Source organism: Gasterosteus aculeatus, chromosome 1 (assembly GCF_964276395.1).
Source record: "Gasterosteus aculeatus chromosome 1, fGasAcu3.hap1.1, whole genome shotgun sequence".
NCBI classification, from domain to species: domain Eukaryota; kingdom Metazoa; phylum Chordata; class Actinopteri; order Perciformes; family Gasterosteidae; genus Gasterosteus; species Gasterosteus aculeatus.
Genome location: NC_135688.1, coordinates 720,262 through 745,000, shown reverse-complemented (window position 1 = coordinate 745,000; position 24,739 = coordinate 720,262). Strand labels below are relative to the sequence as shown.

General features: G+C 46.1%; 3 protein-coding genes and 1 long non-coding RNA gene across 7 annotated transcripts in view; 2 read left to right on the top strand and 2 right to left on the bottom strand.

Moving 5' to 3' along the window:
* Window positions 1-3,769, bottom strand: part of LOC144410260 (P2Y purinoceptor 14) — a 4,160-nt gene extending 391 nt beyond the window's left edge. Inside the window, exons 1-2 of the mRNA XM_078105876.1 lie at window positions 3,633-3,769; window positions 1-1,556 (exon numbers count right to left, since the gene is read on the bottom strand). The exon at window positions 1-1,556 is cut by the window's left edge and continues 391 nt beyond it. Coding sequence (XP_077962002.1) covers window positions 547-1,554 — 1,008 coding nt within the window. The 5' untranslated portion in view covers window positions 1,555-1,556; window positions 3,633-3,769 and the 3' untranslated portion in view covers window positions 1-546. The remainder of the gene's footprint in view (window positions 1,557-3,632) is intronic.
* Window positions 3,770-4,510: 741 nt separating this feature from the next.
* On the top strand, window positions 4,511-11,707 carry shkbp1 (SH3KBP1 binding protein 1). 2 transcript variants are annotated; one of them, XM_078105761.1, is made up of 17 exons: window positions 4,511-4,736; window positions 5,164-5,217; window positions 5,469-5,514; window positions 5,607-5,739; window positions 5,935-6,015; window positions 6,419-6,589; window positions 6,675-6,765; window positions 6,927-7,117; window positions 7,631-7,746; window positions 7,830-7,917; window positions 8,356-8,472; window positions 8,551-8,721; window positions 8,819-8,974; window positions 9,109-9,205; window positions 9,276-9,460; window positions 9,571-9,673; window positions 9,756-11,707. In XM_078105761.1, the coding sequence occupies exons 1-17, from the start codon at window positions 4,678-4,680 to the stop codon at window positions 10,477-10,479; spliced, it is 2,583 nt and encodes an 860-aa protein (XP_077961887.1). In that variant the 5' UTR covers window positions 4,511-4,677; the 3' UTR covers window positions 10,480-11,707. The 2 variants fall into 2 exon arrangements, with proteins under 2 accessions (XP_077961887.1, XP_077961891.1); XM_078105765.1 differs by having other exon boundaries at window positions 4,556-4,736; window positions 5,469-5,509.
* A 2,529-nt stretch (window positions 11,708-14,236) lies between these two features.
* LOC144410259 (uncharacterized) lies at window positions 14,237-14,632 on the bottom strand. The gene is made up of 3 exons (XR_013468204.1): window positions 14,500-14,632; window positions 14,406-14,429; window positions 14,237-14,369 (listed from the first exon to the last, which is right to left on the bottom strand). It is a non-coding gene; the product is annotated as an uncharacterized LOC144410259 (long non-coding RNA).
* A 1,385-nt stretch (window positions 14,633-16,017) lies between these two features.
* LOC120814186 (latent-transforming growth factor beta-binding protein 4) overlaps window positions 16,018-24,739 on the top strand; it is a 36,500-nt gene continuing 27,778 nt past the window's right edge. For all 3 annotated transcript variants that reach the window (XM_078105758.1, XM_078105755.1, XM_078105753.1), the window contains exons 1-4: window positions 16,018-16,311; window positions 18,222-18,292; window positions 20,583-21,198; window positions 22,596-22,813. In XM_078105758.1, the coding sequence (XP_077961884.1) occupies window positions 16,151-16,311; window positions 18,222-18,292; window positions 20,583-21,198; window positions 22,596-22,813 (1,066 nt within the window). In that variant the 5' untranslated portion in view covers window positions 16,018-16,150. The remainder of the gene's footprint in view (window positions 16,312-18,221; window positions 18,293-20,582; window positions 21,199-22,595; window positions 22,814-24,739) is intronic.

Here is a 24,739-nt window from a genome sequence, read left to right as displayed (position 1 = left end):
TCTGTCACTTCCTGTTCTCTCTGCTTCAACAATGAATGCATCTCAAACATTTATTTACAACTCTACATTCTTCATTGATCGAGTTATTTTAAGTGTCGTATAAAAACACCGAGATGATCACAGAAGAATAATTAACTATAAATAAAAGACCATTTAAATAAGTAGCTATATTTTAATGATACATTTAAATAATTTAATCTAATTTAATTAATTAAAATAATGCAAATGCCTTATTTTAAAAAAGCGCTTATATTTAAATAATACATTTTATATCAACTTTGGGCTCGAGTCAAGATACAATCTCTATAGTGTCATCTACAGAAAAGAGGCGATGCGTTCACTGACAACTCGTCTTTTACAGTCGCAGACGTTTCACCTCATTTCACACGCGACAGTCTGTTGGGGCCCGTCCCCTTCTCTCCTCATTTCCTCGTCTCCTCTCCTGTCTCCTCTTCTTGTCTCTTGACCCCTTCACTCCTCATTTCTCTCCCCTCTATGGCGCAAACGCTTGACCTCTTGACCCCCCCCCCCCCCCCCCCCCCCCCCTCAGATGCGACTCTGTCCCGCGGCCCTCCCCTTCCCGAGCAGCGCCTCCCTGAAGGTGCGGCACATCAGGAGGTAGACGACGGGGTCCAGGCAGACGTTGAGGGCGGAGAGGAACAGCGTGGCCTCCTTCAGCTGGAACAGCAGGTAGCGGCTGCGGCCGCTGAAGCCGGACTCCGGCATCTGGCTCAGCGTGTACGGCACGCGGCACGCGTGGTACGGCACGAAGCACACCAGGAACACCGCCAGCAGGCTGAAGATGCTGCGGTTGGACTTGCGGTGGCCTGCGTCGCCGCGATGGCGGCAGCGCAGGCGGCGGTCGGAGCGGTAGACGCGGCGCGCGATGGAGGCGTAGCAGAAGGCCAGCACCAGCAGCGTGACCCAGAACAGGCCCACGCTGAACAGGGTGGAGGCGCGGTGCCAGCTCACGCCCAGCGCCGTCTTCAGCTGCATGCAGAGCCGCGACGTCTCCGTGGCGGCGGGCCGGCTGGTCAGAACGACGTTGGGAAGCGCGCACGCCAGCAGCAGGGCCCAGGCGAGCAGCGCCAGCACGCGGGCGCAGCCCACGCCCTGCAGCAGGTGCAGCGGGGACGCCCTGCCGCACCTGGTGGAGGAGGAGGAGGAGGAGGAGGCGTGCTTCACAATCCTCACGTACCTCTCCAGGCTGATGAGGCCCATGAAGAGGATCCCGGCGTACATGGAGGAGTAGAAGAGCACGGAGGTGTAGCGGCAGATCACCACATGGAGGCGCCAGCCGCCGAGGCCCAGCTGGGCCGCAGGCCGGAAGGGGAAGGAGGCGAGCATGAGGAGGTCCGCCACCACCATGTTCTTCAGGTACACCACCAGGCCCGAGTCGCTGGGCACGCGGAAGAAGACGCAGGCGGCCACGCCGTTCAGGCACGAGCCCGCCACGAAGATCAGCAGGTAGAGCGGCGGCAGCACGTGCTGGGTGAAGGTGCTGCTGAGCTCGGATTGGTCGCTAGGGAGGTGGGAGGAGTTAAGGTGGTCCATCGCTGGGGAAACACCAACACATTATAAAAGTCATTCACACACTTTATGCTAATCGTTTATTGACCTCTGCATCTGACTAACACCAAGCTGCTTGAAGAAGAAGAGGAAGAAGGAGGAGGAGGAGGAGGAGGAGGAGGAGGAGGAAGAGGAAGAGGAGAAGGAGTCTATCAAGATGTTGTTTTCTCTCTTCAGATCTTCAGAGTTCTGAACTCCTTTGTTTACCAAAAGAGAAGCTTCTGTTTCCACGGAGACACGTGAACAAACAAGAGCTTCCTGGTGATCACGTCCTCCTCCTACTCAAACGCCTCCTTCATCCTGAGCAAACTGAGCAGGGGAGGAGCAGGAGGAGGAAGAAGAGGAGGAGGAGAAGCAGAAGGACGAGAAGGAAGAGCAAGAGGAAGAGGAGCAGGAGGAAGAGGAGCAGGAGGAGGAGCAGGAGGAAGAGGAGCAGGAGGAAGAGGAGCAGGAGGAGGAGCAGGAGGAAGAGGAGCAGGAGGAGAATTTGCGATTCTGGGCTATACAAAATAAAATGACTTGACTTGACTTGAGGAGGAGGAAGAGGAGCAGGAGGAGGAAGAGGAGCAGGAGGAGCAGGAGGAGCAGGAGCAGGAGGAAGAGGAGGAGGAGGAAGAGGAGCAGGAGGAAGTGGAGCAGGAGGAGGAAGAGGAGCAGGAGGAGGAAGAGGAGCAGGAGGAGGATCCCTGCCTCTCCGATAATGAAACCTGCTGATCGTCTCCTCACAGAAGTTCTGCTTTCACACAAAGTGACGCAACATTATTTATGATCGTTTGCGTTCAGGTCGTCTGTCAGAGTTCATATTAATACAAAAGAGAGTTTATATTAATACATAAGAGAGTTTATATTAATACAAAAGAGAGTTTATATTAATACATAAGAGAGTTTATATTAATACATAAGAGAGTTTATATTAATACATAAGAGAGTTCATATTAATACATAAGAGAGTTTATATTAATACATAAGAGAGTTTATATTAATACATAAGAGAGTTTATATTAATACATAAGAGAGTTTATATTAATACAAAAGAGAGTTTATATTAATACATAAGAGAGTTTATATTAATACATAAGAGAGTTTATATTAATACATAAGAGAGTTTATATTAATACATAAGAGAGTTTATATTAATACATAAGAGAGTTTATATTAATACATAAGAGAGTTTATATTAATACATAAGAGAGTTTATATTAATACAAAAGAGAGTTTATATTAATACATAAGAGAGTTTATATTAATACATAAGAGAGTTTATAGTATGTTTGTGTTGTAGAAACTGTTTTAAGCTTTAGTGAGTCGTCTCCTTTGATGACTCGCTTCCCTTTTCACTCTTCTGAGGAAGTTTGCTGCTTTCCTTTTAAATACTGGAATATAAATGATTCATGAATACGGAGAATAAGCAGGTTTCATAATGATTTTGTGTTTATTTATGACGCAGTCATTTTCAGAACTGCTTTCATCCATTTTATAATATATTTTTATACGAACACAATACAAACACTCATTGGATGCAGCACTAAATGGGAAGTATGATTTGCATGAATAATTTAAATAGATATGAATCATTTTAAGTGTGAATCCTTCAACTCACGGCTCCGACATTGAACATTTGTTTGCTTGTTTTTAACATTTAGTCTGCACGTGTGATTCTACTTCTAAAGGAACATGTTCAGGAGTTTACGACCCTGAAGATTTCTGCTGCTTTTCAGTTTACAGATGAAGTTTATTTATTTCACAATTATGAATCAACACATTTCTGTGATTAAACAGTTTGTGTCTGACTGCTACGTTACATTACAGGTCATTTAGCAGACGCTTTTATCCAAAGCGACTTACATCACACTTTAAACCCATGGCTTTTTTTCACATTTTGCCTGGGGAGCAATTAGGGGTTAGGTGTCTTGCTCAGGGACACTTCGGCATGGAACATGGGGCAGCCTGGACTCTAACCACCAACCTTGTGCTTCCCAGCACACCTTCTCTAACCCCTGCGCCACGACGACCCCCGTTCTTCTTCCTGCTGAGCTCAGTAACCAAGAGAAGAGTGGACTCACCTTCTGGACCTTCTGGGCATCTAGATGTGGAGTCTCCCTCAGACAGCAGTTCTGTGAAGAGTGCACTTCTACTTCCTGTTTCTGTCCTCACCCTCCCTCTCTGTTTCTGTCCCTCCCTCTTGTCTCCTGTCCCTTTTTCCTCTGTTGTCTCCTCTCTTCCCTTATCTCCTATGTCCTCGCCCTCTTTCTCGATGATGAGTTGATCAGGATACATTTTATATATATATATATATATATATATATATATATATACACATATACAACCCGCAGCGCTCTGGAGGACAAAGGGAGGAAGGAGGTAGCAGGAAGGAAGATTGAGGCGCATCAGAGAACATCTGCTCAGCTGCAGAGAGGAGCGCTGATCTTTCTTTAGATTAAAGCCTTTGAAGATATAAATATGGAATATTACGCGGTTATTTTGGTCACAATGATCTGACACTTTAATCTTTTCTAACACTGAAAAATGTGTTTAAAAACAGTTTTTTATCTTATGTTTGAATCTTTTATTGTTATGAACCAACAAACAACAATTTCGTTTGTAAAAATGTACCTGGTTGTTACAATATGTTTTCACATATTTATGTAGGTGTATTTATTTATACATTTAATACATGTGAAACAAGTAAATAAATACATATTTTTTAAAAGAAGCATATCATTAAATGAATTGAAAGGTTAATCAAAGAATATATAAAATATCCATTTATGCATTTTTAATTCAATGAGGCTTTTTGTAGGCACATATGAAATAGATTTCAAATGTTGCATTCTTTAATTTGTTTTCTTGGCAGAAATGGGCTTCCATAATAAAGAGATATGAGTTTTCAGAAGTAAAAAGCTATTAAACGTATAGTCCTGTTCCAGACTCCGGTCCGTAGTTTACCGTTTTCCGGCTGATCCGGAATCCACCGCGCGTTTTACCTCTTCCGCCTCCCTGCGTGACCGGAAGTTGAGATGAAAACAAGAACGGAACCTGACTTCATCCTCTAAAATGGATTAAAATATAAGTATTGTTATTGTTTTTAAGGAGCAGCTAAACCGTCCGATGATGCCCTACAGCGCGAGGAGCGGGGAGATCATCCACCTGAACGTCGGGGGCAAGAGGTGAGGAGCCGGAGAAAGTTTCGGTTTGAGCTAATCCTCGGCTAGCTAATGCTAAGTTAGTGCTAACGCTGCTGATGAAGCGGGTTAACGAGGTTTAAACGAGTTTATATACATGAGAAATAGAGAACAGTAAAGTCTAATATAAAGAGGCGCAAGTTACTTGGATTTTGAATTAAACAAAGCATAAGTAACTCAATATGAACGCTGATGTAAAGTCGTCCTTTCTTCGTGCTACAAGTCATTTATAATGATTATATTACATTTGGTGTTGTCAGTCATGTGTCAGTATTTATCAGAATTATTCGCTGCAACTTCTTGAAGGTCAATTCGAACCATCTTCACCGAAATATAGATTCATCCACTTACATGACACCGAACTGATGACACGAACATAATAACTGAAGAAGAAGCGCTTGTTTGTTGACAGGTTCAGCACCTCCCGGCAGACCCTCACCTGGGTTCCTGACTCCTTCTTCTCCAGGTGAGTGTGAGAGAAAACCATCGTTGCTAATGAGACGCTCTCTTTCCGACGCTGAGCAGTTTTACGTTGCCATGACGACTGAAAACCACAGTTAAACATCACTTCAGGCTTAGATGTTAACTTGTGTATCCTTGTCTCCGCGGTTTGTTACGCGTCTGGAGTTTTGTTCTTTAAGGAGCGAGCGTCCAGGAGCAGGATGTGCTTCTCCACGCAGTCCGGTCCACTCGCTGAAATGTGCTCCTCTGTTTCAGTCTTCTGAGCGGCCGGATCTCCACTCTGAAGGATGAAACCGGTGCTGTGAGTTTATGGATTCATCTACCAGTGTGTGTGTGTTCGTGTGCGTGCGTGCGTGCGTGCGTGGGCGGGCTAACACCCATCTGTTTGTGCAGATCTTCATCGACAGAGACCCCTCCCTGTTTGCCACCATCCTCAACTTCCTGCGGACCAAAGAGTTGTACCCCCGAACCATCAGCGTCCACATGCTGATGCACGAGGCCGAGTTCTATGGCATCACGCCGCTGGGTGAGAGTCAGAGCGTGTGGAGGCAGGACGTACCGCGCTGCTGGGTGGCAGTAAAGGCACCACGGGGGGTTTTGCAGTTGATGTGAAAAGGAACCAGGCTGTTACTCAGATATTAAATGATGATATGAGGTGTATTTAAATGTGGTCCCCTCACACCTGCTGCTCTGGCGTCTGATGCACAGTGTTTATTAACAGTGCGCAAGCTGCAGCTGTGTGACGAGCTGGACCGCTCGTCCTGTGGAAACGTGCTGTTCAACGGCTACCTGCCTCCACCAGGTACACCACCCTTTATTTATGATGCACACAAGTAGGGTGGGGGACAGATAAAAACCCTTTATACTCTTTGCTTATTCGTATTGTATTTGTATTTAACGTTCTTAAATATTTTTTTTATATCTGTCAGTTGACAAAAAAATATTTTTGTGTTTTGATTTACTCAAAAAAATGCAGGGAAACCCGATCTGTTGTTCCTGATCTCTGACTTAAAAAAAATATATTTTTGTGATTTATCTATTAATATTTCTATTTAAATCATTTATCTGTAATTTGTCTTTAAATAATAATAATTTTTTATTTTAGGTTGATATGCCAGTTCCATGTCGGGTTTAATTGCTCCTAATTCATATGATTAGTAATCGTTAGTAATCGATGTGACGTAAGTGTCCACTTCTTGTCTCAGTCTACCCGGCGAAGCGGCGTAACCGGCACAGCGTGGCGGGGTCACAGTTCATGGCGGGCCGGGTTGGGCCCGTGGAGAGAGCGCCGGTCAGACGCAGCAACACGATGCCCCCGAACCTCGGCAACGCCGGGATACTCGGAAGAGCCAGCACGGAGGAGAGGACACCCGGAGGTAGAGGCGCACACAGGGAGACACACAAAGAGACACACGCACATCACAGTGGTTTGTTCATGTGTGTGTGTGTGTGTGTGTGTAGGTCAGCTGTCTGACACCGGCATGGTCCGGATCATATGTGGTCATCACAACTGGATCGCTGTGGCCTACGCACAGTTTGTCGTCTGCTACAGGTACAAAACACAATCGATCATCTCCAATGATCAAGTTTCAGTGTTTGGATGCTTGAGAAAAATAAGATGTCAGAAACTAACTTTTAAGTGCAAGGAAGCATCAGATCAGAATAACCCCCCCCCCCACACACACACACACACACACACACACACTCTCTCAGGGTGAAGGAGTCCACCGGCTGGCAGCAGGTCTTCACTTCGCCTCGCCTCGACTGGGTCATCGACCGCGTGGCCCTGAACGCCAAAGTGATGGCCGGCTCCTTGGGAGACAACGACAAGATGGTGGCGGTTGCCGCGGGGACGGAGATCATCCTCTGGGCCATCTGCCCCGACGGCAACGGCAACGAAATCGGTGAGCATCCGGAAAGCGCTGAGGTGGAGATTCAGACGAAATGAAATAATCTGAGGAGAGAGACGCTGGTCTGAAGATAAAAGATCTCTTAAACTCCTCGGGTGGTTCTTTCGGGTCCTTCCCTTCATTCTTTCCGGTGAGGGCAGGAGGGGCGGGGGGGGCGGGGCGGACTATCTCCAGGGAAACCTACCGAGCTGTTTTGATCCCCCATTGACCAGTAAACGTTTCTGGCAGAGGAACTGAACGAGTGGATGACGTGGTCACTGGCTCGGTCAGCACGCACCTCAGCTGGGATTCTACAGCTGTATGAATAAAGGAGGACACGAGTGATGTTTTGTTTGTTTCCTCGTCAAGACGAGACAGAAATCACCTTTTAAATCACTTGTTTTCTCAATGGAGTCTGGATCAGTGTCCCCACGCCGATTAGCTGCTGGTTCTCGTCCCAACATGTCACATTTAAAATGTCCAACGTATTAGTCACATAAAGAAGAAGAACCATGTGTCCTCCCGCAGGAGTCTTTAGCCTGAACGTGCCGGTGGAGGGGCTCTTCTTCGTTGGTAACCAGCTGATTGCCACCAGCCACACGGGGAAGGTCGGGGTTTGGAACGCCGTCACCAAACACTGGCAGGTGGGTGCAGGTGCTCTCGGCTTCGTCCGGGAGTTCAAGTACTTTAAGTGACCTTCTCTGTGGTTTTCTTCTGTGGTGTGCAGAACCAGGACGTGGTTCCCATCAGCAGCTACGACACCGCCGGCTCCTTCCTCATCCTGGGCTGCAACAACGGTTCCATCTACTACATCGGTGAGTCCCAGCTGGGGTCTGAGTACGAGCGAACCAGCCACCCGAGCATCAGATAGAACCACCGTGTGGACCGCAACAGTAACGTGATCGATAATAAGCAGCAGGACGCACGACCGAGAACCAGACAGAACCGTGGAAACAGAGCTGACGAATCTGCCCCCCGGACTGAAAGTGGAACCTGGTTCCACCAAAGAGGAGCTTGATAACTGAAGGTTCTGCCCCCAGACTACTTTTTAAAACCATAGGAACAACAAGTAACCAGCATCTATGGAGCGCAGCTGCCTTGTAGGACAATAAGGTGTTACAAGCTCTGTAAGATACGACGGGGCCTTGTAGGTTGCAGTGTTTTCTGATAATCGCCTAAAGGGGGCGTGTACTGTGTAAGGAGCCAATCAGAAGCCAATGAAGACGTGCCTGAGCTGTTTATTTGTTGGTCAGATGTGCAGAAGTTTCCTCTGCGGATGAAGGACAACGACCTGCTGGTGACGGAGTTGTACCGGGACCCGACCGAAGACGCCATCACCGCTCTCAGCGTCTACCTCACTCCCAAAACCAGTAAGGGGCTTTGAAATACTACCCCTGTTATTCTACTGCGAGTTCTTCGTTTGGTAAATGTTGTGGTCCTGTGATCAGGTGACAGTGGGAACTGGATCGAGATTGCGTATGGGACCAGCTCCGGGTCGGTCCGAGTCATCGTCCAGCACCCAGAGACGGTCGGCTCGGGGCCGCAGCTCTTCCAGACCTTCTCGGTCCACCGGAGCCCCGTCACCAAGATCATGCTGTCCGAGAAGCACCTCATCTCAGGTACTGGCCCCGGGTACCGGGTCTTGGGTATGTGTGCTGTGAGAACCTGGCCTCCTCTTCACTCCGTCCCTCCTCTTCCTCCGCCCTCCTCTGTCAGTTTGTGCCGACAACAACCACGTGCGGACGTGGACGGTGACCCGGTTCCGAGGGATGATCTCCACCCAGCCGGGCTCCACGCCGCTCACCTCCTTCAAGATCCTCAGCCTGGAGGATGTGGACGGACACGGCGGCTGCAGCGCCGGCACAGAGATCGGTAGGAAGGGTGGGGTCAAAGGTCAAAGTTATTTTACTGCTCTCCTATGTAACGGTGCCGTGCCGCTAAACATGTGACGGTGAGGATGAGGCCAAAGGTCATCGGGAGGGCTGATGGGTGGCTGGTGTGTTCAGGTCCGTACGGAGAGAGAGACGACCAGCAGGTGTTCATCCAGAGAGTCGTACCGGACACGGAGAAACTCTACGTGAGGCTGTCCTCCAACGGGAAGAGGTGAGCGAGGGACAAATGAAAGAACAGCCTCACGACATCGGGAACTGAACCGCGCGTGTCCGTCCGTCAGGGTGTGCGAGGTGCGTTCGGTGGACAGCACCTCCATCACGGCCTTCATGGTCCACGAGTGCGAGGGCTCGAGCCGCATCGGCTCTCGGCCACGGCGCTACCTCTTCAGTGGCCATGGCAACGGCAGCATCCAGATGTGGGACCTGACCACCGCCATGGAGATAGCCGGGAAGGTTGACATCAGAGGTCAGAGTCTCCGTCTATCTGTCTCGCTCTGTCTGTCTGTCTGTCTGTCTCTCTCTCTCTCGTGAATGCTTGACATCTGGAGCCCTGTGATTGGTTGGTTGGTTTCGCAGCGCTGGGCGGGCCGACGGAGGAGGAGCTTCTGGAGCTGTTGGACCAGTGCGACTTGGCTTTGACTAGAACCCCTGACAGCACGCCGAGAGCCTCCACCTGCAGGTAACCTCCTGCCCAAGCCCCGCCCATGCTTCTGTTGTTGTTGTTGGTGTTGATGAGTCATGTGACTTCCTGTCACCTCCAGTCTCCACTCTCAGCTCACTGACGTCTTCCGGATGGACCGTCTCCACTCGGCGGCCGGGCCGCGAGGAGGAGGAGGAGCGTCTGGTTCCACCGCCTCTTTGTGCGGCAGCCTCCCCCGGCAGGCTCCGCCCCCGCCGCCCCTCACCAAGCCCGTACGGGATCCCAACATCTGCGGGCTGCAGACCCTCAATATCCCTGCCTACACCCAGAGCCCCGCCCCCGGCCACAGCCACACCGGCAGCCCCCGACCCCCCAGACACCAGGACCGGGACCGGGACTGGGGGTCCGTGCGCAGGGGGAGCTTCGTGGAGCGCTGCCAGGAGCTCGCCAAGGGTTCGGAGGTGGCGGCGGGCTCTGGGTTTGGGGTCCCGTCGGGGTTGGAGGGCGCGAGGCGGAGCTTGGCAGTGTGCACCGAGTTAGAGGCCAGGTTTGGCCTCAGGACCCCCACCACCTTCTCCGTGTCGCCTGGCGCCCGCCACTCCGCAGGAGCTCCGTCCCCCGTCTCGTCTGCGTCATCCCCGCTGACCTCGTCTCTTTCAAAACGCAAGACCACGCCCACTCCCCCAACCAGCGCCGCACCCGCTGCCGTGAGCCCCTCTCACTCCAGTGCGCCCGCCGTTCCCGCCGACGCCCCGCCTTCCCCTGAGGGCCTTGCAAGTCCGGAGAGCCCCGCCCCCGGACCGCCCACCAGCCCCAAAACACACATGAACGAGACCAGCTTCTGATCGGTCCTTCAGACAGATCAATAATCAATGAGTCAAAGGACCGGATGCTATCAGCTGTAGCCCGCTAAGCTAATGCTAGCGCTGTAACTGGGTGTTGATTCATTTTTCACTGGAAGGTTTAAGTACTTCAGAACATGTTCTATTTATACTTCAATGTTTGGTTTTCAAATATGTTCATAAAAAGAATTTGAGGACGAGGAAATAATAACGAGGGATTTGGTCATATAAATTATTATTTTTTATTTTAATAAATGATGTAATACTACAGACTAAACAACCAGTATATGGAGGTATTAACATGAATTGAGGAACAGTTTAATATAATAATATATTGTTCTGCTACACTCTGTGGTAGTACTTTACTGAAGTAAAATGTGTGAGTACTTCCTCTACAGCGTCGAGCTGCAGCTGATAATTAATAAATCCTTTGTTTTCTGATCTTCTAAACTTTAATGAGCGGCAATAACTAATGAATCTATCACAGAAGTGTTAATTATTCATTTTCAAGTAGACTAAACCGGAGCAAACAATGTTTTTTTTACTTTTTATAATCTTTTGTCTTCAGTCTGAAATCTTTTATATATAAAAAAAAGTTTGTTTGTATCAAAGTTTTTATTTTTAAAGTTTGTGTGAAGTTTGTTCCCACAGCAACGCAGCTTTCCTTCATTTTACAGGAGCCATAGTTTTATGATCCTCTTCTGGAAAGATTTTAGTTTTATTATATTTTTCACATTTTAGTACTTTTTTTCAGTTTGTTGACTAGGAAATATTCATCAAATGAATGAACTAATACACAATGTATTATTTATTAACTTACCAGCAGAATATAGTCATTAAAGTGATGAAAACAACGTACAGTATTTAGTCATATTACTCTGCTCAGTGAGTGATAATACTTTTGATTTGGCTGTTGAATGCAGGACTTCCTCTTGTAGCATTTGTACTGTGATGTTAGTTAAACATCAGGGTCATAATATTAAATAATTATACATTTTAAGATCCAGTAAGTCTTTTGCAGACGCTTAAATGAATGAATTCCGTTCATTTAGATAATTTCACATCTAATGAACATTGAACTGTGCCTTAATAGATTATTATAGTCTCTGGTTTTCTATATTTGATGAAGAAACAAGTATTAAAAACCAAAACAAAATCTGAGTGAATCTGAAAATCTAAAAAAAGAAAATCGATGAGAATAAAGTGTTGACTTCGTGAAGGAGACACGAAACAGTGCTGATTGTTTTTTCTAGTCCTACTGGATGAACTGGTCCCACTGGTTTCCATCCTCTGGTGGTCTCACTTATCACTCACTAAGTCTGTGTTTTATGTTGATGTTTGGATGCCTTCTCTTCCATCAGCCTTGATCAACTGACTGCTACAATTTCGGAGTCTAAATCTTCTACTTGTCTCTTGGATCCGAGTCCGTCTAAGCTGCTTAAGGACGTTTTTCCTTTAGTGAGCACGTCTTCATTAGATATTATGAATCTTTCTTTGTTGACAGGACGTGTACCACAGTCCTTCAAGGTAGCTGGTGAAAACTACGAATGATCTTCTACTTGCATCGGACCACTGACTCATCTCTGTTCTTGTCTTGCTGGACCTCAGTGCTGCATTTGACACCATTGATCATTGTATCCTGTTGCAGAGACTAGAACATTTAATTGGTATTAAAGGAACTGCACTCAGCTGGTTTAAATCATATTTATTGGATCGATCACAGTTTGTGCTTGAAAACAGTGAATCCTTAAATACCATCAATGTTGGTCACGGAGTCCCACAAGGTTCTGTACTTGGACCGATTTTATTTACCCTCTATATCTGATGGTGGTTCTATCTGATGGTGGTTCTATCTGATGGTGCTTCTATCTGATGGTGCTTCTATGTGATGGTGGTTGACCTGCTTTACTACTCTACATATTATTTGAATCATTTCTGTTATAGGGACTGAATGTATTGTACATCTTTACATTGTTTATTTAGTACACATGACGTCCATTCAGTCCGTCCATCAGGAGACGGATCCTCCTCGTTCTCCCTAATTTAAACACCCAGAAAATGACCATAACTCAATTTTCCCCCAGGTTTCTGTATTAGGAACTTTGTTTGTTAACTACCTAAATAACACATTCAATTAAAAAAAAGACATAAGCGGCTATGTAGAAATACTCAGATCAACAAAATGTCACTGACTGACATTTAAAAGAGATCATTTCTATAACACCGTCCTTCCAGTGTCAGCAGCACGCAGCTGGTACATTCCTGCTAGAATGAGCAACCCGATGTCGGCTTGCAGGTCGGTCACATCCAAGCCCGTCTCTCTGTACACGCCTGCCCTCTTCTTTTCTCATCTGAAGGATGTCATGGACACGGCTAACTGCCAGGACGAGGGACCCTTTTGATGACACTAAGTCCACCCTGTGGTTGAGGTACACGGACCATAATAACATTTTTGGAAGGCAGAGCGTTTGCTGCTGGTTGAGAGACGACAGGAGGGTCCACAATGAGGGTCTCATTCTCACCAGAGGATGCCTCATAATCAGGGTCCTCCTCAACATCATCCTCTGCCTCAGACACGTTCTCCTCTGCGTCACTTTCATCTTCAAAGAGCTGTGACGACACCTCATTGACGGAAAACCTTTACAAGTCCTCTTCAGTTGAGAGGGAAAGCACACAGAGCACCAAGATGACGGTTTCAGAAGGCTGCTGTGAAGCTTCTCACAGTCCGGCTCCGCCTTGTGTTACTTCATTGAGTGTTTGATACAATCCTGCAGGTGCAGATTTAGTGTGTGAGCTGTGCTGGGTTCTGAACCTCTGATCAAGGGTCACTACTGTCACTCCCGCCCCTTCTGGGACGAGAAGTCAACTGGCTGGAGCTCAAAAACTGGAGCTGTTGTCGTATGTGATTGGCTGCACATTCCGGCCCAGCTCCTCCCTCGTGAATTCCTTTCTGCTCCAAGGCGTCACATGACTCCCTCCTGGCTCCATGTGAGATCCCTCACTGACCTGATCGATCCCTGATCACTTAATACTGCAGTACAGTCAATGATCACAGCTTTGGCTTAAAGCTTCATCGTGTAAACGTGACATAGCATGCACAATGACATAGCATGCACAATAACATAGCATGCATAATGACATAGCATGCACAATGACATAGCATGCACAATGACATAGCATGCACAATAACATCACCTTTCATCACAACTCCCAAAAAACCCTCTTTGGGGATAAAAATGTGAGAAATCCATAAACGGCAACTAGCATCCGTGTTTGTATTCATAAGTGTTTATATGATTTACACGACTATACATTGTGTTTGATTCATATTGCATTCACTTCATCTAACATGCTAATGTAATAACTAATATTTAACATTACACAAACTGTACAATTCTAAGACTAAACATTACTACATGTATTATACTTTCTACCACTAGGGGTCCTCTACTGCTTAAACCCCAACATCTGTGGACGGCCTTGAATCTTTTATACAGATAAAACAACCTGGAGTTTATGTGCACTTTATTTTTAATTTCTAAATATTTTTAACTTGAACTTTTATTCCTTTATTTTTAAACTAGCCCATAGCCTTATATGTTATTTTATTCCTCTTGCACTGTTGTCTTGTTGTCTATTGTCGTACTGTCTGCTGTTACGCACCAACCGCCCAGTCACATTCCTCGTATGTCTCACACATTATGGCAATAAATGTTTCCTTATTCCTGATCCTGAGTTGACTTCGTCATCTCCGAGAAGCGGTGTTAAGCTAATTTAATCAGGTGGTCTCGTGATTTCCTGTTTTATTTTGAAAGTTATCCTTCCTCTCGCTGCAGGCAGCTTCCCCCTGTGTGCCGGTCCGATTGTCTGCCTGTCTCCACCTGTCTCCCCACCTGTGTCTCCACCTGTCTCCCCACCTGTGTCTCCACCTGTCTCCCCACCTGTGTCTCCACCTGTGTCCCCACCTGTCTCTCCACCTCTCTCCCCACCTGTCTCTCCACCTGTGTCTCCACCTGTCTCCACCTGTGTGTTCATATTGTCTGCGCCTCCCTTTGCCCTCGTACCAGAGAAAGTTTATTTGTTAGTCTAGCGTTTAGTTTTTAGATTTTCTTTGTTCTCAGATTTAGTTTTTCTTCTGTTGAGAGTAATTTTAATTTGGTTTATTTTTGTAATAAAATTCGATTTTTGAACTTTTTCCTTTTGAGTTGTGCGATTGGGTTCAGGTCCATTGTCTGGTGGTCACAGACCCTAAAGAGCCTCCGATGCGACAGCATGTGTACATATCAACGTGCTCCTTTTAGGTTTACACAGTTCCCCAGTTGAACCCTCCTGTTATGAGGTCAATTTGACATCAAAACAACTTTTATTAAATCTAAATTCCTCAGATGCAAAAAAAACGATAACATTGAACTCAAATCACGAAATGTAAATGTTCCATCAGGAGACGGATCCCTCCTCGTTCTCCCTAAGGTTCCTTTTTTCCCCATGAAGGGTTTTCATTGTTTGGGGAGTTTGTGAGGGTTTCTGGACAGATGATGTCGCATGTCTACAGACTGTGAAGCCCTCTGAGGCAAATTTGTCATTTGCGATATTGGGCTATGCAAAATAAAATGAATTGAATATTTGTTGTGTGGCGTTTATTGTCAAATAAGAAATCTGAATTCAGGTTTAAACAATTGACTCATAAAGAAGCTGAAACCTGAAGCTGAGTTTTTGACTAAAACTTCACTGAAATATATCCATGTCATTCTTATTCCTCGAGGGAAATATTGTACTTTTTACTGACAAATTCAGTTATTTTACAGATTAACATAAACCTAAATATGTTCATATTTATAATTACGTTTTTTGTAATGGGTGTAGCGGCGTTCCTTCGGTCACAAATAATATTAAGCTGCAATTGAGCTGCAGACACACTGAGTCCATTTTCCTGACGTGAATGACAAAAGATCTTTATATTCTTTTTGATTGGTGTTTATTTCCACAACAAAAGCGTTAACCAAACACCAAAAACACATTCCGTCACACGGTGGACAAACTGTGCTCTAATCGGCCATCTAAGGTGCAGCCGCTGCAAACACGACATCAGTATAAGAAGGAAAATCAAGGGGGCGTCATGCCAACATGTATCCAATATAATGTCCTCAATATAAGAACATCCAATTTAAACAATATACACACTTCGGGCTCTTACAATGGTTTTAAACTACGGTACTTTAAGTATCCAATTATTACCAATAATATTTGTATAATTACTTTTTATTATTAACATTGTTTTTTTAACTCACAACGACCCGACATCAAAACAACTTTTATTAAATCTAAATTCCTCAGATGCGAAAAAAATGTTAACATTGAACTCAAATCACAAAATGTAAATTTTCCACAATCATGTAAAAGCCTGAAAACGTTTCCGCCCTGCTGGCTTCTGATTGGCTGCTCAGAGGCTCCGCGGCTGTCAGCCAATGGGAGCGGAGGAGCTGCTATTCTCCGCTCCCATTGGCTGACAGCAGAACGAAGGCAGCGATTGGAGTTCACGTTGAATGAAAACTTCAGTCAGACTCGCGAAGTGAAGACCGGGACCCCCCCGTCCCCCCCCCCGGTCCCCCACCCGTCCCCCGCCCCGCGATGCTCCATCGATCGGTCACATTGACTCTATCTGCTATCGACCAACATGCGCCTTTCTCCGTGGCTCGTGTGGATTTTAACTCTTCACACCGCAGCTCAGCATCTCCCCCCCCGCGAGGAGGGAGGCGTGCGGCCCGCGGCGGGGACGCGCGGCCCCTGCGGCAGACCGGCGGCGGCGCGCAGGACCGGGAGCGCGGCTGTGATCGGGTGAGCGGATCGATAACGTGTTTACGGTGTGAAGCATCACGAAGCCTCTTTGTGTCCTTCAGACCACTATATGAATATTTACCTACTTTAACCAGTGATGTGGTAAATAAACCTTAATACATAATGAATGAATTCCTTCATATAAGCGGCTTGTAAGAGAGCGAGGGGGGGCGGGGGTCTGGGGCTCTGGGGCTCTGGGGGCCACGGGTCTCAGACTGCACACTCAGCATCCAGACTGCAAACCCTCTAGAGTCATCAATACAGATCTGTTATGAGAATCATGACATCACATCCTGTCTCTGGGGTGTTTCATTGTCATGTGACCCCTGAGGGCCACGTTCAGGCCTCCCCTTTGTCTGAATGGAGCCTGTTTGTTTTGGACTCAGCCGACAGGGGTGGCGGCGGCGTTAAGAGGCTCAAGTTGTTACTGGCGGGGATGAAATACTTGTGTGGATTCGTAGATTTCAGTTAGAGACACAAACGAGTACAAATAAAGACAAACAAATGCAGACACACAAAGAGACTCACAACATCTACTAAAAGAAGCAAAACATCCACCAAGGGGCTGAAAACAACTCCGGTGTCTGTGGGTCTGATCCCATGCAGGACAGGCGGGGGGATACGTGTGTGTGTGTGTGTGTGTGTGTGTGTGTGTGTGTGTGTACGCATGAAGCATCCCACCACTCAGCATCTGTCAGCTGCGTCAGACTGCAGACACATCAGGAGTGTGTGAAATTGTATGCAAGTGTGTTTGCGTGTGTGTCCACGTCTGTGTGTAACCAGCTTCAAGTGCAAGTCTGCCTGACAGGCAAGTGATGGATGCAAAGTCAACACACACCCACAACACTGTGAATTTACTGACTGGGTTTATACACTGAGTGTGTGTGTGTGTGTGTGTGTGTGTGTGTGTGTGTGTGTGTGTGTGTGTGTGTGTGTGTGTGTGTGTGTGTGTGTGTGTGTGTGTGAAAAGAGGAAGATGTGTGAGACACACACAGGTCCTCCTTTTGGTGTCCTTGTGAGGACCAGCTATGCTACTCAGGTGGTGACCATGTGACCTTGTGTAACGCTTCAGGTCGATCTGCAGGTCACAGGTCACCTCTCCGCAGGTCACAGGTCATAGGTCACCTCCTTCGTAAACATTCCTGTCACTTTGAGTCCAAACAGAATCAGTTAAATACATTTTCTCCACCGTTATTCTATAAAAGATGATGACATCGCTGATGTTTGTCTAGTCTCTGATCATGTGACATTGTAAACAACCAATCAGTGTTTAGATCAATCTAGTAACATAAGAAGTACTGGTCATTATCAATGAAATCATTTGTTATCGTTTGAAACATCAAGAGAGAAGAAGACCCCTTTTGTATGAACGTCACATGAATTTGTTGGAGGGTCCTCTGTCCTCGTGTCCAATGAGTGTGAGTGAGGACGTGGTCGCGTGTCTCTGACCCGATCAATGACTTTCATTGATCAGCTTGGAACTGTCGTCAAACAAACCTATAGAGAGTTTACACGCAGCTGTGATGTCCTTCCCCTGATGGCAGGGGGAGGGGCTTATTTCCACCCAGCGTTGGTCTGATAATTGACTCCTTTTCCCACAAGGCCGATGGGCACACGGCGATAAGTCACCCGTCATTAATCATAAATATGAAATAACGCATCTTCTGGCTTCTAGGTGACCAAAGTGGCTCCGCCCCTTTGTGACACGAGACCAAGTTTTTAAATATTACGATTTTCGATGCCGTGTATAAGGAAAAAGAAAAATACTAAGTATTCATTTCAATTTTTAATAATATTCTGAAGAAGAAAAGGCCTCAGTCTGATTATCTATTCATGAATTATATGAAATATGATGCTTTCTGTGACTATGACTCCTTAATAATGACTAATAATGCATCTCTGTCCTGCAGGCCTCTTGCGTGTGGAAGTCGGTGTTGCGTCGGATGGACTTTCTCACCTGGAACCCGGCGGTGCACCAAACGTGAGTACAGACCGCCGGCGCCATGGTGTCCCGCTGTCAATCAAACCTCAGGCCCACTAGTCGCCTCAGGCTAATAGAACAAGGAAACAAGCCTCACTTGACGATTCATTAAAACATTAAACGGTTATCGCGTTCTACCTGTATCAACCTTAATTATGGCCCGGGGAGCAATTAGGGGTCTTGCTCAGGGACACTTCAACATGGGACTCACTCCTCCGCTCTCTTCACTGGTACCGGTGGCTCATCCAGTTCTAAACATGGTGCTCACGTACCATGCTGTGAATGGATGGGGTCCAGCTTCCATCCAGGACCTGGTCCATCCCGACATCCCGACCTCTGACCTCTCCGCTCTGCATGTGATAAACTGCTTGTTCCTCCTCACTGAGAGCAAAACACTCCACTAGATCTCCACTCTTTGCTGTCCTGCTCCTAAATGGTGGAAGGAGGTCTCTGAAGACATCAGGACCACAGAGAGCCTTCACATCTTCAGACTAAAGACACACCTCTTCACACTCTACCTCCACTAACACACTAACTAACTGTAGCACTTACACTGGACTTATAATGGTTCTTATCTACAGCAAGTTGTACATCGGCTTATTTGATGAAATCACACTTTCTTGTTTCTTGTTCTCCTGAGTTTGTGTCCTTATGGTTTAATGCACTGATTGTAAGTCGCTTTGGATAAAAGCGTCAGATAAATGACATGTGATGTGATGACATGGAGCAGCCAGGGCTCAAACCATCAACCTTGTGCTTCCCAGCGCTCCCTCTCTACCCCTACGCCACGTCGACCCCACTGGACCCCATTAAATTAGATTCTTTGGGCTTGTTTTCATCTACATACTCTACAGTTGAGATCATTATTCTCATTGGATGATGACGTATCCATGAAGCACATTTAAAGAAATATAATCTGATTAGTGATGAGGCACTTACACTCGCGCATTTAACTTGTCTGCGATACTTTGTCGGGCTTGTGATGATTCAATTTATTTCATTTTATACCACAAAATCGCAAATTTGCCTCAGAGGGCTTTACAGTCTGTACACAGAGACTTCCTCTGTCCAGAAACGCTCCCATCGGCACCGAGAAACTCCCCAAACCATGAAACCTTTAGAGAGACCCGCAGTACTACTAACATCAGTGTACAGCTAGTACATGTAGCTTCTTTGTGTGCTACGCAGTACTACTAACATCAGTGTACAGCTAGTACATGTAGCTTCTTTGTGTGCTACGCAGTACTACTAACATCAGTGTACAGCTAGTACATGTAGCTTCTTTGTGTGCTACGCAGTACTACTAACATCAGTGTACAGCTAGTACATGTAGCTTCTTTGTGTGCTACGCAGTACTACTAACATCAGTGTACAGCTAGTACATGTAGCTTCTTTGTGTGCTACGCAGTACTACTAACATCAGTGTACAGCTAGTACATGTAGCTTCTTTGTGTGCTACGCAGTACTACTAACATCAGTGTACAGCTAGTACATGTAGCTTCTTTGTGTTCTACGCAGTACTACTAACATCAGTGTACAGCTAGTACATGTAGCTTCTTTGTGTTCTACGCAGTACTACTAACATCAGTGTACAGCTAGTACATGTAGCTTCTTTGTGTGCTACGCAGTACTACTAACATCAGTGTACAGCTAGTACATGTAGCTTCTTTGTGTGCTACGCAGTACTACTAACATCAGTGTACAGCTAGTACATGTAGCTTCTTTGTGTGCTACGCAGTACTACTAACATCAGTGTACAGCTAGTACGTGTAGCTTCTTTGTGTGCTACGCAGTACTACTAACATCAGTGTACAGCTAGTACGTGTAGCTTCTTTGTGTGCTACGCAGTACTACTAACATCAGTGTACAGCTAGTACATGTAGCTTCTTTGTGTGCTACGCAGTACTACTAACATCAGTGTACAGCTAGTACATGTAGCTTCTTTGTGTGCTACGCAGTACTACTAACATCAGTGTACAGCTAGTACATGTAGCTTCTTTGTGTGCTACGCAGTACTACTAACATCCGTGTACAGCTAGTACATGTAGCTTCTTTGTGTGCTACGCAGTACTACTAACATCAGTGTACAGCTAGTACATGTAGCTTCTTTGTGTGCTACGCAGTACTACTAACATCAGTGTACAGCTAGTACATGTAGCTTCTTTGTGTGCCACGCAGTACTACTAACATCAGTGTACAGCTAGTACATGTAGCTTGGTGTTAAAGTGATACACAGTATGACTACTACCTTCCTTGTCTCCTCCCCTCCTTGTCTCCTCTCCTCCTACAGCCCGGTGTCTTCCCCGTTGCCATGGTGCCTTGTTGTGCCGCCCGTCAAACCGGTGTGTGTGTCCACGCGGTTTCCATGGTTACCGCAGTGAGTCGCTCCCGCTGACAGGCGGCTCTCCAGACCCGGCCTCCCCAAATACCGGGAGCCTCGGCGCTCCCTCCGGTCCCGTCGCCACAACAACAACCGCCAGACCCGGACCGGGAGCTTCAGACCCGATTCCACTGGAGACCTTAAATGTTCAAGAGGATGCCGAGATCCTAAATGCTGGGGTAGACAAAGGAGACTCATCCCCAACATTTCCTCAGGAGGGACGGAGAGCCGAGAGGACGGAGACGCAGGACTCCAACAACCTCCAGGAGAAGGAGGAGGGGATCAGAGCCGGGCCTACCGGCCGCAAAACAGATCCTTCCTCGTCTCAGACCGTGTCTCCACACCTAAGACAGATGTCTCCTCCAGAAGACCAAGGAATCCTCCGACAGGAGACATCTACGTCCTCTGGAATCCCAAATCCGGAGTCCCGCTCTGGGACCGGGGCACAGAGGAGCGAGGAAGTTGCTGGGACAGCAGGGGGGAAGAAGAAGAAGGAGACCAGAGGAGCAAAGACGCAGTCGCTGAGGTAACGTGGCTCCTCCTCCCTTCACTGAGTACTTGAAGTACTTGTACTACACTATAGAATGTGAAATGTACCCGATATACTAGTATGTTGGGTACATTTCACAGTTATCTGAGCGGTATCATATGATGACATTAAAATAACTTTAACATTAAAACAACACAATTAAATCAAAATGTAATTGTGTGTAGTTGTATGTTTTGACATATACAGTACTTGCTTACTTGACGTCTTTAGGTCTTTTCCCCAAAATTAAACATCTAACACGGAAATATGAATCCAGAAACATTGGATATTCTAACAATAAAGTTCACTAATCAATCAGTAAATGCTTTGACTGCATGTACTTTTACTTCAGTCACGTGTACAATGAAGGACTTTTACTCGTAGTATTTTCCCAGTGTGGTACTAGTACTTTCAGACCCTGATGATGTCACTTTGAGAGCTCGGTGGAACGAGAAGAGCTTTGTGTCTGCAGAGTGTAAAACGTCTCTGTGAACAGGGGGTCATCAGCGTTGTCTTTGGAGGGGGCATCGTCAGGTGTCTCCACCAATGAGAGCATTTGGAGGCGGGGCTAAGACTGCTCTTCAGGTTCACCTGAACAGCGGAGAAAAGGAGAAAGGTTGCAAACTCGTACGTGCACATCAATTAAAATCTCTTCCAGACGGAGTTGATGCGAAGTTAATAATAATAACTATATGTGTTAGTAACCACAATTATTAACTATACTGTATGTATAGCTGCTTCTTATGAAGATGAATAAGCATCATGAACATCAATGTACCAACATACATTTATAACAAATACCAAACCTACTCAGCAGAGTTTCTGCTGCTCCCTGATAAAATAAAACATACTGATGAATGTTACCTGTTAGTCAGAAGGTTCCTGTTAGAATGTAACTTGTTTTTGTTTTCTTGTCTCTATGACTTACTACTGGATAGACTAATCAACTGGGTGGGACTTAACTGGTTTGAATCCTACTTGAATAATCGGAAACACTTTGTGTCTGTAGCTACTTACACATCAGAGCTAAAGAAAATGACATGTGGTGTCCCCCAAGGTTCAATACTGAGGCCCCTGCTGTTCAACATCTGCATGCTTCCATTGGCTCAGATTATGGAAAACAACAAAGTGTGTTATCACAGTTATGCAGATGACACACAAATCTATACAACTATATCACCAGGGGACTACAATGCAATGCGGGGGCTGTGTAAATGCATTGAACAAATAACTTGATGAGTCAAAACTTTCTTCAATTAAATAAAGATAAAACAGAAGTAATTGTTGATGATGCAGAATGGTCCTGTGGTCATGTGAGGTCATGTGACTCACTGATAACACCAGCAGCTCTTCATCAGTGTGAAGTGTTGGAACTTTGACTTTTGAACTCACAGTCTGAGGGAGGCCCAGGCCGTGATGCTGAGGAAGACTCTGTCGCCGAGAAGAAGAGGAGACAGGATGGCCGCCCTGCTGATGAAGCACATCGAGAAGGAGAGGAAGAAGGTTCTGACCGTGTCCTCATCTCCTGACTCCTCTTCCTCCTCCACCTCCTCGTCATCTACAGGAGACACTCAGAAGGGCCGATACAGCCTCTATGTAGCTGCTGCTGGGGGTGAGTTATAACACACACACACACGTTTAAACACACAGTTATGATGTTAATGTGTGTGTGTTAGTGTTTGTTATTGTGTGTAGGTGTGTGTGTGCGTTATGACATGAAGGCTGTATCGGCCCTTCTGAGTGTAGAAAGTCTTGCGCTGGTTCCTCCTGTGTTAGTTATTGTGTGTGTGTGTGTGTGCGTGTGTCTTAGTGTTTGTTATTGTGTGCGACTGGTTGTTGGGTCTGATAAGCTGCTGAGGGATAAACCCTCACTCGCGTCTTACAGACGCACGCCGCTGGAGAAAAGTCTGCGTGTGATTCAATGGAGCTGGAATGTCAGTGTGCGCTGCAGATAAGTCCAATGAACCCGTAAACAGTTCCTGCTATTGTCCAACTGTGGAAAGAACCACTACCGTAGTACCACGCCAATGGTACCACGCCAATGGTACCACGCCAATCGTACCACGCCAATGGTCCACGGTTCCCTGATCACACATCTTCAGAGACAGAGTCCTCAATCAGTTATATCGGTTACACCTTTATATGAGACACACGAGGGTCCAATGAGTCACGGTGGTAGCAGGTGTGTAGATGTGTGTAGATGTGTAGTAGGTATATAGTTGGTGTGTAGTAGGTGTGTAGTATATGTGTAGTAGGTGTGTAGTATATGTGTAGTAGGTGTGTAGTATATGTGTAGTAGGTGTGTAGTAGATGTGTAGTAGTTGTGTAGTAGTTGTGTAGTAGGTGTGTAGTAGTTGTGTAGTTGGTGTGTAGTAGATGTGTAGTAGTTGTGTAGTAGGTGTGTAGTTGGTGTGTAGTAGATGTGTAGTTGGTGCGTAGTAGATGTGTAGTAGGTGTGTAGTTGGTGTGTAGTAGATGTGTAGTAGGTGTGTAGTTGGTGTGTAGTAGATGTGTAGTAGGTGTGTAGTAGATGTGTAGTTGGTGTGTAGTAGATGTGTAGTAGTTGTGTAGTAGGTGTGTAGTTGGTGTCTAGTAGATGTGTAGTAGGTGTGTAGTTGGTGTGTAGTAGATGTGTAGTTGGTGTGTAGTAGTTGTGTAGTAGGTGTGTAGTTGGTGTGTAGTAGATGTGTAGTTGGTGCGTAGTATATGTGTAGTAGGTGTGTAGTAGATGTGTAGTAGGTGTGTAGTAGTTGTGTAGTAGGTGTGTAGTAGTTGTGTAGTAGGTGTGTAGTAGTTGTGTAGTTGGTGTGTAGTAGATGTGTAGTTGGTGTGTAGTAGTTGTGTAGTTGGTGTGTAGTTGGTGTGTAGTAGTTGTGTAGTAGGTGTGTAGTAGGTGTGTAGTAGGTGTGTAGTAGTTGTGTAGTAGGTGTGTAGTAGTTGTTGTGTAGTAGGTGTGTAGTTGGTGTGTAGTAGTTGTGTAGTAGGTGTGTAGTAGTTGGTGTGTAGTAGATGTGTAGTTGGTGTGTAGTAGTTGTGTAGTTGGTGTGTAGTTGGTGTGTAGTAGTTGTGTAGTAGGTGTGTAGTAGGTGTGTAGTTGGTGTGTAGTTGGTGTGTAGTAGTTGTGTAGTAGGTGTGTAGTAGTAGTTGTGTAGTAGGTGTGTAGTAGTTGTGTAGTTGGTGTGTAGTAGGTGTGTAGTTGGTGTGTAGTAGGTGTGTAGTAGGTGTGTAGTGGATGTGTAGTAGTTGGTGTGTAGTAGGTGTGTAGTAGGTGTGTAGTTGGTGTGTAGTAGTTGTGTAGTTGGTGTGTAGTAGGTGTGTAGTAGATGTTTAGTAGATGTTGTTATCAGGTTTTAAGTTTCACTAGTTTCTTCCAGCTCTACAGTCCAGAGCTTCTTTTTGCTTCAGGATATTTTGTGAATTTGGGCCCCTTGAAACCCAAACCAGAGTTGCATCATCAGTCTGACATCCTCCACTGTTCAGTTGTGAAACAGCAGCAGAAGAAGAAGCTCTGCTCAGACCCAGAGACAGTGTAATCAAA

Bases quoted from the DNA above. Each gene is read 5' to 3' on its own strand.
- shkbp1 (XM_078105761.1), top strand. From the start codon at position 4,678: ATGATGCCCTACAGCGCGAGGAGCGGGGAGATCATCCACCTGAACGTC. The intron at 5,218-5,468 runs GTGAGTGTGAGA...CCTCTGTTTCAG, and splicing joins CCTGACTCCTTCTTCTCCAG to TCTTCTGAGCGGCCGGATCT. The intron at 8,975-9,108 runs GTAGGAAGGGTG...TGGTGTGTTCAG, and splicing joins CAGCGCCGGCACAGAGATCG to GTCCGTACGGAGAGAGAGAC.